The sequence below is a fragment of the Gigantopelta aegis genome, chromosome 3, assembly GCF_016097555.1.
Source record: "Gigantopelta aegis isolate Gae_Host chromosome 3, Gae_host_genome, whole genome shotgun sequence".
Taxonomy (NCBI): domain Eukaryota; kingdom Metazoa; phylum Mollusca; class Gastropoda; order Neomphalida; family Peltospiridae; genus Gigantopelta; species Gigantopelta aegis.
The window spans coordinates 63,027,451-63,043,156 of record NC_054701.1 but is presented as its reverse complement, the minus strand read 5'-3'; the positions used below and the strand labels follow the sequence as shown (position 1 = coordinate 63,043,156).

The 15,706-nt window shown below is 38.0% G+C and overlaps 1 protein-coding gene across 1 annotated transcript in view; it reads left to right on the top strand.

The window, feature by feature from the left end:
* Positions 1–15,706, top strand: part of LOC121368771 (neuroglian-like) — an 88,578-nt gene that overhangs the window by 62,367 nt on the left and 10,505 nt on the right. The window contains exons 13-19 of the mRNA XM_041493519.1: positions 265–641; positions 1,785–2,016; positions 3,303–3,433; positions 6,619–6,817; positions 7,450–7,572; positions 10,724–10,900; positions 12,497–12,622. Coding sequence (XP_041349453.1) covers positions 265–641; positions 1,785–2,016; positions 3,303–3,433; positions 6,619–6,817; positions 7,450–7,572; positions 10,724–10,900; positions 12,497–12,622 — 1,365 coding nt within the window. The remainder of the gene's footprint in view (positions 1–264; positions 642–1,784; positions 2,017–3,302; positions 3,434–6,618; positions 6,818–7,449; positions 7,573–10,723; positions 10,901–12,496; positions 12,623–15,706) is intronic.

Genomic DNA, 15,706 nt, shown 5'->3' with positions numbered 1-15,706 from the left:
CCATCCATCCATCCATCCATCCAATCATCCACCCACCCACCCACCTATAAAACCATCCATCCATCCATCCATCCATTATCCCCCATCCAAAACCTACCAACCCACAAAATCCCTCCATCAACCCACAGTTCCACCACTTTTCTCTAATCTTCCTCCCTCTCTTCGTCTTCTCCCTTATGTTTTCCTCCCTCCTTCAGTCACTCCTAATATCTCCCTCTCTAATTCCATGACTTACATACCTAGATTTGTTCTTTGTATTGCTAGGTCCTCCGGATGCTCCATATGACATTCAGATTATTCACTGCACACCTGGAAGAGCCGACATTGGCTGGAAGTTTGACAAGTCACTGGAGAACTTCTCTCCAGTTAAAAACTTCTCGGTTCAGTACAGCACCCATCACAGGCCAGGCCATTGGGTGTTGGCTGCCGAGGCCCCACACCACAGGAAGCAGGCTGCAATGCGATTGGCTCCCTGGACAGAATACACCTTCAGAGTGGCAGCTGTCAGTAAACTTGGGAGGGGCAAGTACAGTGCCCCATCTCAAGGCAAATGTCGCACACCAATGTCAAGGCCATTTAGAAATCCTCGCAGAATACGGAAAATTGCAAACAAAACTGGTTTCCTTGTCCTTGAATGGGCTGTAAGTATGATTCTTAAAGAAAAAAACATCTGTAAAATAATTAACAGTCGAAATCTGACATGGAAACATTTAAATATCCATTAATTCATTCCTACACATTGAGTAATTAACCTCAATCTGGATGGGAGCTAGTACCGGAATGCGAACCCAGTACCTACCAGCCTTAAGTCTAATGGCTTAACCACTACACCACCGAGAAGACCAGTCGCCATATACTCTTGATTCCGGATATAAATTGAAGTAGTTGTTTTTAATAGTAATTGGCTCTGTCTACAGACGCTCATGTGTTTTCTTCTGCAGATGCTTAAGAAAGAAGTCCAATATGGTCGTTCCCCCAAAAAATCACATGCATGGTAATATTATCATCCATTTCTTGTTCCATCCTGTCTGTGGGATGGTGCATATAAAAGATCCCTTGCTATTAATGGAAAAAAATGTAGCAGGTTTCCACTCTATGACTGTGTCAAAATGACCATATGTTTGACATCCAATAGCCGATGACATCAATGTGTTCTAGTGGTGTCATTAAACAAAACAAAGTTTTTAACATTATTAACCATACAGTCAAAGAAAGATGATCTTAGCTGGAAATAAATAAAAATGCATTACGTACATATATATACAGTGAAACCTGTCTAAAGTGGACCCTGTACAAACCGGAAACCTGTCAAAACCGGTCAAGTTTCATGGTTTCAAATTTTATCTAAAAACCGGATCTTGTCTAAGTAGAATATTTTCATTTCAACTTATTTTTGTGCTTATATCCAATTAAGGTTCAATCACACTGTCCTGGGCACACACCTCAGCTATCTGGGCTGTCTGTCCAGGACAATGGGTTAGTTGTTAGTGGTTAGTGAGAAAGAAGAGAGTGTAGTGGGCTTACATTACCTATCCATTGAGTCTTTAAAATTCGCTCTTGGTGGGAGCTGGTACTGGGCTGTGAACCCAGTACCTACCAGCCTTATGTCCGATGGCTTAACCATGACACACCACTGAGGCTGGTTAAATCGAATAAATATTAGGTCCCCAACCTGATCCGATTTAGACCGGTTTCGCTGTATATATGGAAGCAAACCATGTAAGCTTGCCACAGCCATGTATAAAACATATGAAATTTTATCTTCATGATTTTTTACATTTCAGGCCATTCCCAGGAGTGAGCACAATGGCGAGGGCTTCTACTACAACATCACCATCAAGGAGGATGGGACGAAGACGTACACGAGTCACATCATCAACAGCTACAACATGACGCGCATTGAGATCCCCGTGAGCACCGTCTTCCGACCATACAGCATCATGGTGTCCTCTGGCAACACCCTGGGACCGTCTCTCAAAGCCCCACGAATCACCAAGGGTTACTCAGGAGAAGCAGGTACCGTAAATACTTGAATATATACGGCCTGCCTTGATTAGAGATTGGGTCTCAGAGCATTGCGAAAAAACACAGAGGCCTGTCTTGCATAAAGGCCTGTTTCTGCTCTTGTTGCTTTGTCAGGTTAATGACAATGTTATATTCATCACTTTCTTTAAATGACATCAAAAGCTTAGGCCTATAACCACCTTGGCGAGAACAACAGAAAACAAGAAGGATCTTTTCATTTCTCAGTAGGCCAAAGGAAAGATATTTCCATGTGTACAAAAAAGGTTTTGACGCCTATATTAGAAGATGACCTCACAACAATGCTATGTTAGGAAATTCTGCATGTAAAAATAGAGGCCTGCCATGAATAGAGGTCGGGTGTCAGAGCATTGTGAAATAAATAGAATGTATGTTGTATTTCGTAGTGAACTATTAAAAGGAAAGGAATGTTAAAGACTCCTCGATGTCCATGAATTATCCAGGGTTACTCTGGAGAAGCAGGTATATGTTGCATTTCATAGTGAAAATGGAAAAAAAAAATGTGGAAAGGAAAGGAATTATAAAGTCACCCCAGAACATTTGTTTTTATCAGTTGGTATCTTGTCATAGTCAGTGTGACACTCGATCAGAGAGAACAAATAGTTATTATAAATTATATCTGATTTACGGTCTAAACATGCCGTCCTGGGCACACACCTCAGCTGTCTATCCAGGACAGATCATAAGCCATGGTAGGTGAGAGAGAGAGAGAGAAAGAGAGAGAGAGAGAGAGAGACAGAGAGAGAGAGAGAGAGAGAGAGAGAGAGAGAGAGAGAGAGAGAGAGAGAGAGAGAGAGAGGGGGGGGGGGGGGGGGGGGAGAGCCAGAGATGGCACACACCTCAGCTGTCTATCCAGAACAGATATTAAGCCATGGTGAGAGAGAGAGAGAGAGAGAGACAGACAGACAGACAGGCAGACAGGCAGAGACAGACAGACAGACAGACAGACAGACTGTAGTGATTAAATGTAGATTATTCTCTGGGTTTCTGTTTTGAAAAACAAATTAGGAGCAGGGAAGGGGATAAACAGTATCATGAGGTGGCCCATGTTTCTCTGTAGGGTCACCAAATTTGCTTTGGACTTTGTAGTACAGAACATAGGTTTTGTCATGAGCAGCCAGTTAACATTAAGTACCAAAACCAGTCTAGTGAATGTCTTGTACCGCCACATAGCACTGACATTAGTTTTAAACACAAGGCTGTTGCCCAGTGTGTGGCATCAAAAGAGTTCTATAATTAATACATAAATCTCATTCCAGTGCCACTAGCCATACCAGAAAACTTTGAGCTTGACCCGAGTTACCCCGTGACGAACACTTCAGTCCGCGTGCAATGGGATCGTGTCAACTCGAGTCTTGCCGTCATCAGAGGAGCCTTTAAGGGATACCAGGTTAATGTCTCCTTCATATCCCAGGGACGGGACGTAGCCCAGTGGTAAAGCGTTCACATGATGAGCGGTCGTTCTGGGATCGATCACCATTGGTGGGCCCATTGGGCTATTTCTCATTCCAGCCAGTGCACCACGACTCATATATCAAAGGCCGTGGTATGTGTTATCCTGTCTGTGGTATGATGTATATAAAAGATTCCTTGTTGCTAATCGAAAAAGATTAGTCCATGAAGTGGCTACAGCGGGTTTCCTCTCTCAATATCTGTGTGGTCCTTAGCCATATGTCTGACACCATATAACCGTAAATAAAATGTGTTGAGTGCATCGTTAAATAAAATATTTCCTTTATATCCCTGTCTTATCTACTTAACTGCAGTGGACAGCAAAGGAAAGGAATGTTTGTTAAAGTTAAAGTTAAACTCATTTGTTTAACGGCACCACTAGAGCACATTGATTTATTAATCATCGGCTATTGGATGTCAAACATTTGGTAATTTCGACATATAGTTTTAGAGAGGAAACCCACTACATTAGTAGCAGGGGATTTTTTTTTATGCATCATTCCACAGAGAGAATAGCACATAGTACGGCCTTTGATATACCAGTCATGGTGCATTGGCTGGAATGAGAAATAGCCCAATGGGCCCACCGACGGGGATCGATCCTAGACCAACTGTGCATCAAGTGAGCGCTTCACCACTGCACTACGTCCCGTCCCTCATGTTTGTTTAATGATTATATTTTATATTATGATATATGTTTCACTTAATTAAAAAAAAGTTTATTATTGCTTTTAATCAAGGCTTGAAATTCATTTTGTGGAATGGGAAGCAGCTTTTGCTTGTGAAAGTTTGAAGTGGGAAGCAATCTTTGGTTCTCATATATTAAAGGGACATTCCTGAGTTTGCTGCAATTTTTAAGACTTTTTAACGATTGTAATTACATATCAAATATATTTTTCTGCATAAAATATTAGTGGCTGTATATTAAACATGTTTCTGATTGTTCTAATATTTGTACTAGGTTAAATTTAATTTTATTTCCTAAAATATAGTTTTTTCATATGTACGAAAATATTTGAAGACAAACTCTAGTTTGGGATTCTTACAACTATTAAGACGACCAGAAACACATTGAATATACAGACACTAATATTCTAAGCAAGAAACTATATTTAATATGTAAGTTTAATCGTAGAAATATATATATATATATATATATATATATATATATATTTTTTTTTTTATTTTTTTTTTTTTTTTTTTTTTTTTTCAAGTTCTTTATTATCCCCAGAAAATAGGTCATGTCAGGGTTGGGGAGCCCTGAATCATCACCTTACAATATTTTTCCTTTATAAGTCTCACCAACACTGGGAATAGAACAAGAAATATTTTATTAGTTGGAAATACAATGCAGCAAACTCAGGAATGTCCCTTTAATCTTGAAGCAAAGGCTAGAAATTGATGCAGTTCTTAAACACACAAGTACTAATATAAATTCTATAGTTGGGTAACAGTTTAAGATGGAAAGTAATTATCAGAAAGCATATCGCATTTTGAGTCGCTTTTGCCTTGTGCTTCTTGTACATTTTTAGACTTAAATGGCTTTTACATGTATGCCTCAAACAAACAATATTTTCTCGTATTAATATAGCAGTCTTTTGCTCTTAAGATTATTTTTAAAAATATAATTGTAAGGTTAGAAAGTATCAAGTATTGTTTGCTTACGTCATACGGAGTATATCCAGGGTTCTCGCCCAAGACCTGATTACAATTACTACTTTTAATGTGTTTATAAATGTTGCAAGGACGTAGAACCTATAAGCCCAAACAAACATTACACAATAAGAATTATGTTTCACTTCATTTTAAAATGGATTATTACATTTATGCCCAGAACAAACAATGTTTTTATTGATATAACTATAAATAAACAGGGTTTTTTAAATGTATATTGAGCATGTGGTCATCTCCGCTACCCACAAAATAATAATATACTTATTTATCCTATAACTTACCCATGATATCCATGTGATAAACCAATGTGATAATTTACTTTATTAACCCGGTTAATAATGGTATGCAAATCTGCAAGGTTTCTAGGTAATTTGTTGCTGTGGATGGGTCATTTGCTTACAAGCCAACAAGACCCGTGTACCTGAGTGTAACGTTTTGAAAGATTTGTTTAAAATGCGTGACGTCAAACTAATGTGTGCTAATCGTGATGACGTCATATTATCGATGGCGGCGACTTTAGTACTGTGACCGGCCTCGGTGGCGTCGTGGTAGGCCATCGATCTACAGGCTGGTAGGTACTGGGTTCGGATCCCAATCGAGGCATGGGATTTTTAATCCAGATACCGACTCCAAACCCTAAGTGAGTGCTCCGCAAGGCTCAATGGGTAGGTGTAAACCACTTGCACCGACCAGTGATCCATAACTGGTTCAACAAAGGCCATGGTTTGTGCTATCCTGCCTGTGGGAAGTGCAAATAAAAGATCCCTTGCTGCTAATCGGAAGAGTAGCCCATATAGTGGCGACAGTGGGTTTCCTCTCAAAATCTGTGTGGTCCTTAACCATATGTCTGACGCCATATAACCGTAAATAAAAATGTGTTGAGTGCGTCGTTAAATAAAACATTTCTTCTTTCTTTAGTACTGTGATTTACTGAAAAAAGTAATTAGAATGTTATTTTAGAAGTGTTATAGGATAAATAGAATTCGCTACTCGTGTTTTTTAAAATGAAAATTTCAACCTCGTCTAGTTAATCGGTATTTGTCTCGGCAGAGCCTCAACAAATACCGATTAACATAGACTCGGTTGATATTTTTTATATTAAAAAATACTTGTGATGAATCCTCTATATATGCATAGGAGAAAAGAAGATATTTGTTTTGTTTAAGTACACCACATTGATTAATTAATGACTGGCTATAAAAATTAAAATTGCATTAATAATGGTAAATATCACATTGGTTTATGACATGGATATTGTGGGTAAGTTAATGGATAAAAAACTGTTTAAAGATACCGGTACATGTAATATATATGTAATATTTCAATTTAAGCAGGTTAATACTGGTAAATATCACATTGGTTTATGACATGGAAATTGTGGGTAGGTTACAGAATATAAAACTGTTTAAAGATAACACAGGTCTATGTAATATATGTAATATTTCACAGCTAACATATTGGAAGACCGAGGACCCGGACAGTAAGAAAGGTATTCGGATTCCTCCAAATCGAGCCAAGCCAAAGAAAGTGAAACACACACTGCACGACCTGCCTCCGTACACGAACATCTCCATGGACGTCGCCGTTATCAACAGCTACTTCATCTCCAACCACAGCCCCGTCATCAACTTCACCACGCCAGAAGGAGGTGAGAACTGGCACTAGATTTCTTCATACTTGTTTCAAGGAAAGGAAACATGGGCCATGGAATAGGGTCATATTTACAAATCACAAAAATTTTATTGCCAAAGAGACAGGTAGATGGTCTGTATTAAGCAAAAAGTTGACAGTAGATTGTTAGGTATAAGAAAGAAATGGTTCTTGTGCATATATTTCTATTTATTGTAGTCTCAATATTATATTGAATATTCATTGGCACAGTTTCCCCCACTAAACAGTATTATTTTAGTTTTGATCACAATAAAATTAGAAATGTATAGAAGAAGGAAATGTTTTATTTAACGACGACTCAACACATTTTATTTACAGTTATATGGTGTCGGACATATGGTTTAAGGACCACACAGATATTGAAGGAGGAAACCAGCTGTTGCCACTTCATGGGCTACTCTTTTCGATTAGCAGCAAGGGATCTTTTATATGCACCATCCCATAGACAGCATAGCACATACCACGGCCTTTCATGTACCAGTTGTATAGAGACAAATCTTACTCTTTTTTTTATGACTGCTAAAGTTTTTTTTTATTACAGAATGAAAAGATTTGTGAAATTATATTGACAAAAAAATAATTATCTATTAATTTGTTTATTGTTTTCAGTTCCTGGAAAAGTGCAGTATTTGTTCATCCAATCCCGAGGATCGAGATATTTCCTGCTGGAGTGGAAAGAACCAGAAAACAAGAATGGTGATTTACTTGGCTACCAGATAGGATACAAAAAACGTAAGTGTCTTTCAGTCCAAATCTCTATCAGTGGAATCTGTTGGGGCAGGATTTAGTTCAGTCAGTTGGTGCTCACTTGAGGTGCTTTTGTCGCAGGATTGTATTGTATTGTATTGTATTGTATTGTATTGTATTGTATTGTATTGTATTGTTTGTTTTGTTTTGTATTGTTTTGTATTGTTTTGTTTTGTATTGTTTTGTTTTGTTTTGTATTGTTTTGTATTGTTTTGTATTGTATTAAACCACCTGAGTGGATCCATTCAACTGACTGGGAGGTTTCTCGTTCCAATATAGCACGTTTCCTCCGATGACTACGAGTCAGAATTACCAAATGTTTGACATCCAATAGCCGATGATTAATTAATCAATGTGCTCTAGTGGTGTCGTTAAACAAAACAAACTTTTGGAATCTGAAATAAAGGGCAGATTGTATAGCCAACACCTGTCTACAAAGTCAAATATTTTTGGCACCCACATGTATGTATTTTATCTCTATGTAAGACCACCTTTTTATAAAAGTCATAGGGTTATAAAAGCCATCTGTTTATAAAGACCACCTGCATATAAAGAACTTTTGGAGAGGACCTTGTAAGTTGGATAACTTGTGCCCAATCCTTTTTGTATATATTATATGCAATAAAATATCTTTTCAATGAATCAAAGAACATCTGCTTATAAAGGCCACCTGCTTTTAAAGCCACTTACTTATATTGATCACTTGCTTCTAGAGTACCTGCTAAAAAAATAGATTTTATTCTGCAGGCACTGAAATAAGCAATGTATCTGGTAACCCATGTACAGGTTACCACAAAATACAGTCCAGGGGCCTATTTCACAAAACATTGTAAGTTTACATCTGTGACTAGCAGTTATACCGAGCATACACTTACATTGTACAAGTGTTCAGCATCTATTTCATGAAGAAATTTACATCATTGCCGAAAATGGAGCATTTTAAGTTCAAAAGAAAATGAAATGTGTGTATTTTTAAACTATATTTGTTGTACTATAATAGTTATAAAAATCGTGGTTTAGTCGTAGATTTATGTTTACGTGCAAAACTAAGCTTACAATATTTGTGAAACTGGGCCCTGGCAACCTATAGTTTACACACACTTATTACGTTTATATTACCGTATTAGGTTACCACACATTTATATTTCCACTGTTACTGTAAAATACATTCACAGACACACTAATATCAGAGGCGGATCTAAGGGGGGCCCCCCTAAATTTGCGACATTTATATATTTTATTATATATTTTTATTTTTATTTTTTTTACGATCCTCTTCTAAACCTCCACCAAAGTTCCCTTGGCGATTCGCCTCATATCAATGGGGCCACCCCCTAAATGGATTTTCTGGATCCGCCACTGAATATTTTGTTATTCATTCATACCACTGGTCTCATTGTACTGATACTGTGTGTGTATCATTTAGGTGACCATTATGGACAGGTTTAAAGTCACTGATTCTAGTTTGGCTTTATTGTTTCACGTTTTGAGCCACTACAAACAAACACCAGAATGACAAGACACATTCTAGATCATTTGTTTGCATTTACCATAGTTTGACACCCAATAGCCAATGTATTTTTTGTGCTGGGGTGTCATTAAACATTCATTCATTCATTCTTTTAGAAACATTCTGGAGTTGCCGGAATTGATAATTTAAGTAAGAATTAAGTTGTAAGTAATATGTAATAGAATGATTAATACCTTAACAATGATAGTGAAAAAAAGTAACATGCCAAGGTCAGAATTTAGTACCCCCACCCTGAATAGTTTCAGGTGATGACATTGTATTAAAAACTGTATAGAAACCTCCTGCACCATGTCCCCTGCGCGTGCTGTAACCGCACCGTGGTGCAGGGGTGTAACATTTTCTTTGAGAATGGCCAATACAGCACAAAATCGAAGTTTTGCGTAAAATTCAGTATCCGTAAAATTCTGTGATATTTGTGTTTTTGCACAGTTCTTTACACTGTTTTTGTTTAAACCTTGAATTTTTATATTGAAGTTGATCATCACTTTATTTATTTGCATTACCATAGTTTGACACCCAATAGCCGATGTATTTTTCGTGCTGGGGTGTCGTTAAACATTCATTCATTCATTCATTCATTCATTCCTGCACCATGTCAGGTATACTTGAAAAAATGTGTTTTGGAGCTTGGACTATAACAGAAAAGGCTGTAATTAATAGCCCAAACTAATTTTACGCAGCCTAATAACTCGGATAATTATATTTGATGACTTTACTCACAAGAGGTGAAACATTACAGTGCTTGCCATAACTAATGGACTTCATGACTGAAAAGTCATACTGGAAGGAGCATAATAAAAATAAGCTACATGTATTAGTATTCAGATTGAGTAATACATAGAGGATAATAAACGAGTTACCAGTTATTATCAAATTTATGTCACGAGTGAAATAAAGCTTGTGACAAGTGAAAATTATTTCACTCGGGACATAAATTTGATATAAGTGGTACCGAGTTTGTTATTCTATTTATTACCCCAGCTACATGTATTTGGGTTTTGTTTTTTAAATCTTTTATTTTCAATATAGTCTACAGCGGCTACACGTCCATGTATATAGAAACGACGTAAACTACTTTACTGTTCTCGGTATTGCTTTAACTTTGTATTTTATTCACGGTTCACAGATAATTTTCAAAACCCAAAAGTTCTATATATTCGGTAAAAAAAAAATCTATAATGAATTGCATTAAACTACCATTTTATTACAAGTTTAACACTGAAACTAGAAAGACGTAAACGCAAACGCTTTAAACTACGTGATGTCATTGTGTGTGCTTTGCCAAATCATGATGTCGTCATATTTAGTACCGACAAGGTGATTGGTTTGTTGGGTGTCAAATCGTCCAATAGTAGTGTACGTTAAACCGATGCATGATAATTTCTCAGTGAGAAATTATGATTTTTATTTCCCCCGTTATGAGTACCTGCAGGGATAATAAACTTTCATACCTTCTGCATGATTTTGTATTGCATTATAACATTCTAGATGCATTACTGTAGTATAGATTATGATAATAATAATAATATGTACCGTATATATTTTAATTTATTTGTTTTATCATAATATGTTCTGTATTGTTGTTTCTTGTTTTGTTTTTTAAAGAGCCTTTTTCCAGTGCTATGACGATTGCTCTATCTTTTGATACACCAAATATATCCCGAGCTTTCCTGTCCGGTTTGGAACCAGAAACTCTTTACAAAGTGGCCATTTGGGGATTTTCAAAACAGGGAAATGGAGAGGCGTATTACATGACGGCACTAACCATGGAAGACAACTTGCGTAAGATTTAAATTTTGTAATGTCGTAATATGCAATCTTAGAACTGTGTAGCTCAGTGGGAGCGGCTTTGGTGGTGTCGTGGTTAAGCCATCAGACTACAAGCTGGTAGGTACAGGGTTCACAGCCCAGTACCGGCTCCCACCCAGAGTGAGTTTTAATGACTCAATGGGTAGGTGTAAGACCACTACACCCTCTTCTCTCTCACTAACAGCTAACAACTAACCCACTGTCCTGGACAGACTGGACAGCCCAGGTAGCTGAGGTGTGTTCCTAGGACAGCGTGCTTGAACCTTAATTTGATATAAGCACGGAAATAGGTTGAGAAAGAAAAGAAAGCTCAGTGGTAGAGTGCTTGCCTGAAGTACGATGAGTCATAGGATCAAATGCCCTCAGTGGTCTCGAGGTTTTATCTATTTATATACTCAATATAAAATAAATGTTTAGTTACTACAAACTCCAGGCTGACCAGATGTGTTAAAATGTAAGTAAAAACCTTGAAGTAATATGTAATTAATTAAGGCCATTATAAAATAAATCTAAACATTTTATCTCTGTCAGTGCTAATGATAAAGTCCTGCCCCCATGTTTTTAATTGCCTCACCGCGTAAATTAAAAAAAAATTGTTTTGACATTTAAACATATATGATGCTTAATGCGTGTTATTTCCAATGTCCTTGAAAATATAAAATTAAAAATTAAATTTCTCATCACGCCCCCATTTTGAAAAAAATTGGTTTAAAATAAAACAGTGTTACTATTAGTACAGTGTTGGTAAAAACTGTATTAGTACAATGTTAATACAACAATATTAGTACAGTGTTTATATATACACACCGGGCCTCCAATAAACGCTGGGTAAGACAGCCAAAAACTGATTACTCCCTGGCACAATTTAGGCACTTTACGTGAACAAATAATATTAATTTGTTCATTGTTTTGTTACAGTTCGAAATTAAAGTTTAAAAATATATAAAATTACAAGTTTGTAGTTTTTAGCTTTAATTTCTAAAAATTTGTTTGAAAAAATAAAGGCTGAGTCTCCAGTAAGCGCCGGTCTCCAATAAGTGCCGGGTCTGTAACCATTTTGAAATGAATAAGCGCCCAGACGCTTATTAGAGGAAATACGGTATTAGTACAGGGTTTAAAAACCCAGTACCGGTGTAATAGCCCAAATATACCCTCTGCCAAACTATACCCGGGATATAAACTGGACTAGCCCAGAATATACACCAGGGTATAAAACAGGCTAGCCCAGAATATACCCCAGGGTATAAAACAGGCTACCCCAGAATAGTCTGTATTTCAATGTCCAGAGGGTTTTTTTCCATCATAATTTATATATTTTGGGCTAGAGAATATCGAAATATCTTCTAAATTTACTAATCTGTGATAGTTTTAGTTTTATGAAAGCAATAGTTGCTTTTCTTTTAAAGCGTTTATTATTATTTTTATTTTTATTTTTTTAGTATATAGTATAGTATAAAAAATTAGGGGTATAAAACAGGCTAGCCCACTTTAACCCCAGGTATAGTTTGGCGGGGGTTATATTTTGGGCTGTTACACCGGGTGTTAGTACAGTATTAATGTGTTTTTCAGCCTTGGCAGAGCCCCGTGTCACTAAGGTTGTGGCTGGAAAACGATCGTTCACCATTCAGTGGGAACTCGATGAATCAGTGGACGCACGTGCCGCATCAACGTACTACATCAAGTACAGGAGAGTGGGTATGTTTGTAGGAAAAGTTACTCATTTTACATATATATATATATATATATATATATATATATATACAGTCGAACTTCGTTAACTCGAAGTTGAAGGGGACGACGAAATAGTTCAAGTTTCAGGGAGTTCGAGTTTTCGAAATTCGTACAGCCGTTGCCGTTGCTGGGTCCTTCCCCAGATTGCTCGATCTCTGATGTATCAGTTTCTATCATAACTAAATGACTAGTAATGAATCATTTTGAATTCACACTTAAATAGCAAATAACAAATTTGACATGATTCACTCGTTTAAGAGAAAAAACAAACAGCGTTAATTCTTATTACAACAGTTCTTTTGAAGATTACAAGACTATCCGTACTTTGTGTAATGAGGCCCGCTGCCATGTACAAACACCGACAACCCAATGTAGGCATGTAGGATCATTTTCTTCCGCATAGTCGGCGATCTATTATTCTGTAATCACCGCGTGTATCATCGATAGCCGAGACCATTCGGGGAACTCATGCTTGGCTTGGGTGACAATTCATTTTTCTTTAAAGTATTACCGGTACAGTTAAAAGGCTCAGTCACTCCACAAACTTCAAGTTTTGGAAGTGCAATATCCTTTAATTTTTTATGGTGGGACCAAAAAATTACTTTGAGAGATCGAGTTTTTCGAATGTTCGAAGTTTGAGTGTTCAAAGTCTGTTATTACTAGTTTGTATAGCAGTTCGGCCGGGACCACCGTTTCACTTTGAGAGATCGACGTTTTTGGAAGATCGAAGTTTGAGTTATCGAAGGTCGACTGTATATATATATTATATGTATATTTCTTAACTAGAAAGTTTAGATTTGTTGTCAAAACGTCCTAACATAGTTCATAAATTTTTTTAAAGTTTTTTGTGCCAAAGACAACAGGTTATAGTTTATGCAACTAAAATAGTATGGCTGAGTATATAGTTTACTGAAACAGTTGCAAATCCTATTTTTAAAATCAGTAAAGAACTTAACCTAACTAAACCAGATACCTCTTAAAACCGGACATTCTACTTGGTCCCGAGGGTGTCAGGTTTAGAGGGGTTTCACTGTATGATGGTTGAAACTACTTAGATAGGCGTGTATATCAAACCGGACATTCTACTTGGTCCCGAGGGTGTCAGGTTTAGAGGGGTTTCACTGTATGATGGTTGAAACTACTTAGATAGGCGTGTATATCAAACCGGACATTCTACTTGGTCCCGAGGGTGTCAGGTTTAGAGGGGTTTCACTGTATGATGGTTGAAACTACTTAGATAGGCGTGTATATCAAACCGGACATTCTACTTGGTCCCGAGGGTGTCAGGTTTAGAGGGGTTTCACTGTATCATGGTTGAAAACTACTTAGATAGCGTGTATATCAAACCGGACATTCTACTTGGTCCCGAGGGTGTCAGGGTTTAGAGGGGTTGGTCCACTGTATGATGGTTGAAACTACTTAGATAGGCGTGTATATCAAACCGGACATTCTACTTGGTCCCGAGGGTGTCAGGTTTAGAGGGGTTCACTGTATGATGGTTGAACTACTTAGATAGGCGTATGTATATCATCGAACCGGACATCTACTTGGTCCCGAGGGTGTCAGGTTTAGAGGGGTTTCACTGTATGATGGTTGAAACTACTTAGATAGGCGTGTATATCAAACCGGACATTCTACTTGGTCCCGAGGGTGTCAGGTTTAGAGGGGTTTCACTGTATGATGGTTGAAACTACTTAGATAGGCGTGTATATCAAACCGGACATTCTACTTGGTCCCGAGGGTGTCAGGTTTAGAGGGGTTTCACTGTATGATGGTTGAAACTACTTAGATAGGCGTGTATATCAAACCGGACATTCTACTTGGTCCCGAGGGTGTCAGGTTTAGAGGGGTTTCACTGTATGATGGTTGAAACTACTTAGATAGGCGTGTTATATCAAACCGGGAATTATCTACTTGGTCCCGAGGGTGTCAGTTTAGAGGGGTTTCACTGTATGATGGTTGAAACTACTTAGATAGGCGTGTATATCAAACCGGACATTCTACTTGGTCCCGAGGGTGTCAGGTTTAGAGGGGTTTCACTGTATGATGGTTGAAACTACTTAGATAGGCGTGTATATCAAACCGGACATTCTACTTGGTCCCGAGGGTGTCAGGTTTAGAGGGTTTCACTGTATGATGGTTGAAACTACTTAGATAGGCGTGTATATCAAACCGGACATTCTACTTGGTCCCGAGGGTGTCAGGTTTAGAGGGGTTTCACTACTTATGATGGTTGAAACTACTTAGATAGGCGTGTATATCAAACCGGACATTCTACTTGGTCCCGAGGGTGTCAGGTTTAGAGGGTTTCACTGTATGATGGTTGAAACTACTTAGATAGGCGTGTATATCAAACCGGACATTCTACTTGGTCCCGAGGGTGTCAGGTTTAGAGGGTTTCACTGTATGATGGTTGAAACTACTTAGATAGGCGTGTATATCAAACCGGACATTCTACTTGGTCCCGAGGGTGTCAGGTTTAGAGGGGTTTCACTGTACTAGGATAGGCGTGTTGAAACATTTACTTGGTCCGAGGGTTGTCAGGTTAGAGGGGTTTTCAGATATGGTGCGTGTATATCAAACCGGACATTCTACTTGGTCCCGAGGGTGTCAGGTTTAGAGGGGTTTCACTGTATCATGGTTGAAACTACTTAGATAGGCGTGTATATCAAACCGGACATTCTACTTGGTCCCGAGGGTTGTCAGGTTTAGGAGGTTTTTCACTGTATGATGGTTGAAACTACTTAGATAGGCGTGTATATCAAACCGGACCATTCTACTTGGTCCGAGGGTGTCAGGTTTAGAGGGTTTCACTGTATGGAGGTTTAGAGGGTGGACATTCTACTTGGTCCGAGGGTGTCAGGTTTAGAGGGGTTTCCATGTATGATGGTTGAAACTACTTAGATAGGCTGTATATCAAACCGGACTACTTAGATAGGCGTGTATATCTACTTGGTCCCGAGGGTGTCAGGTTTAGAGGGGTTTCATGTATGATGGTTGAAACTACTTAGATAGGCGTGTATATCAAAACCGGACATTCTACTTGGT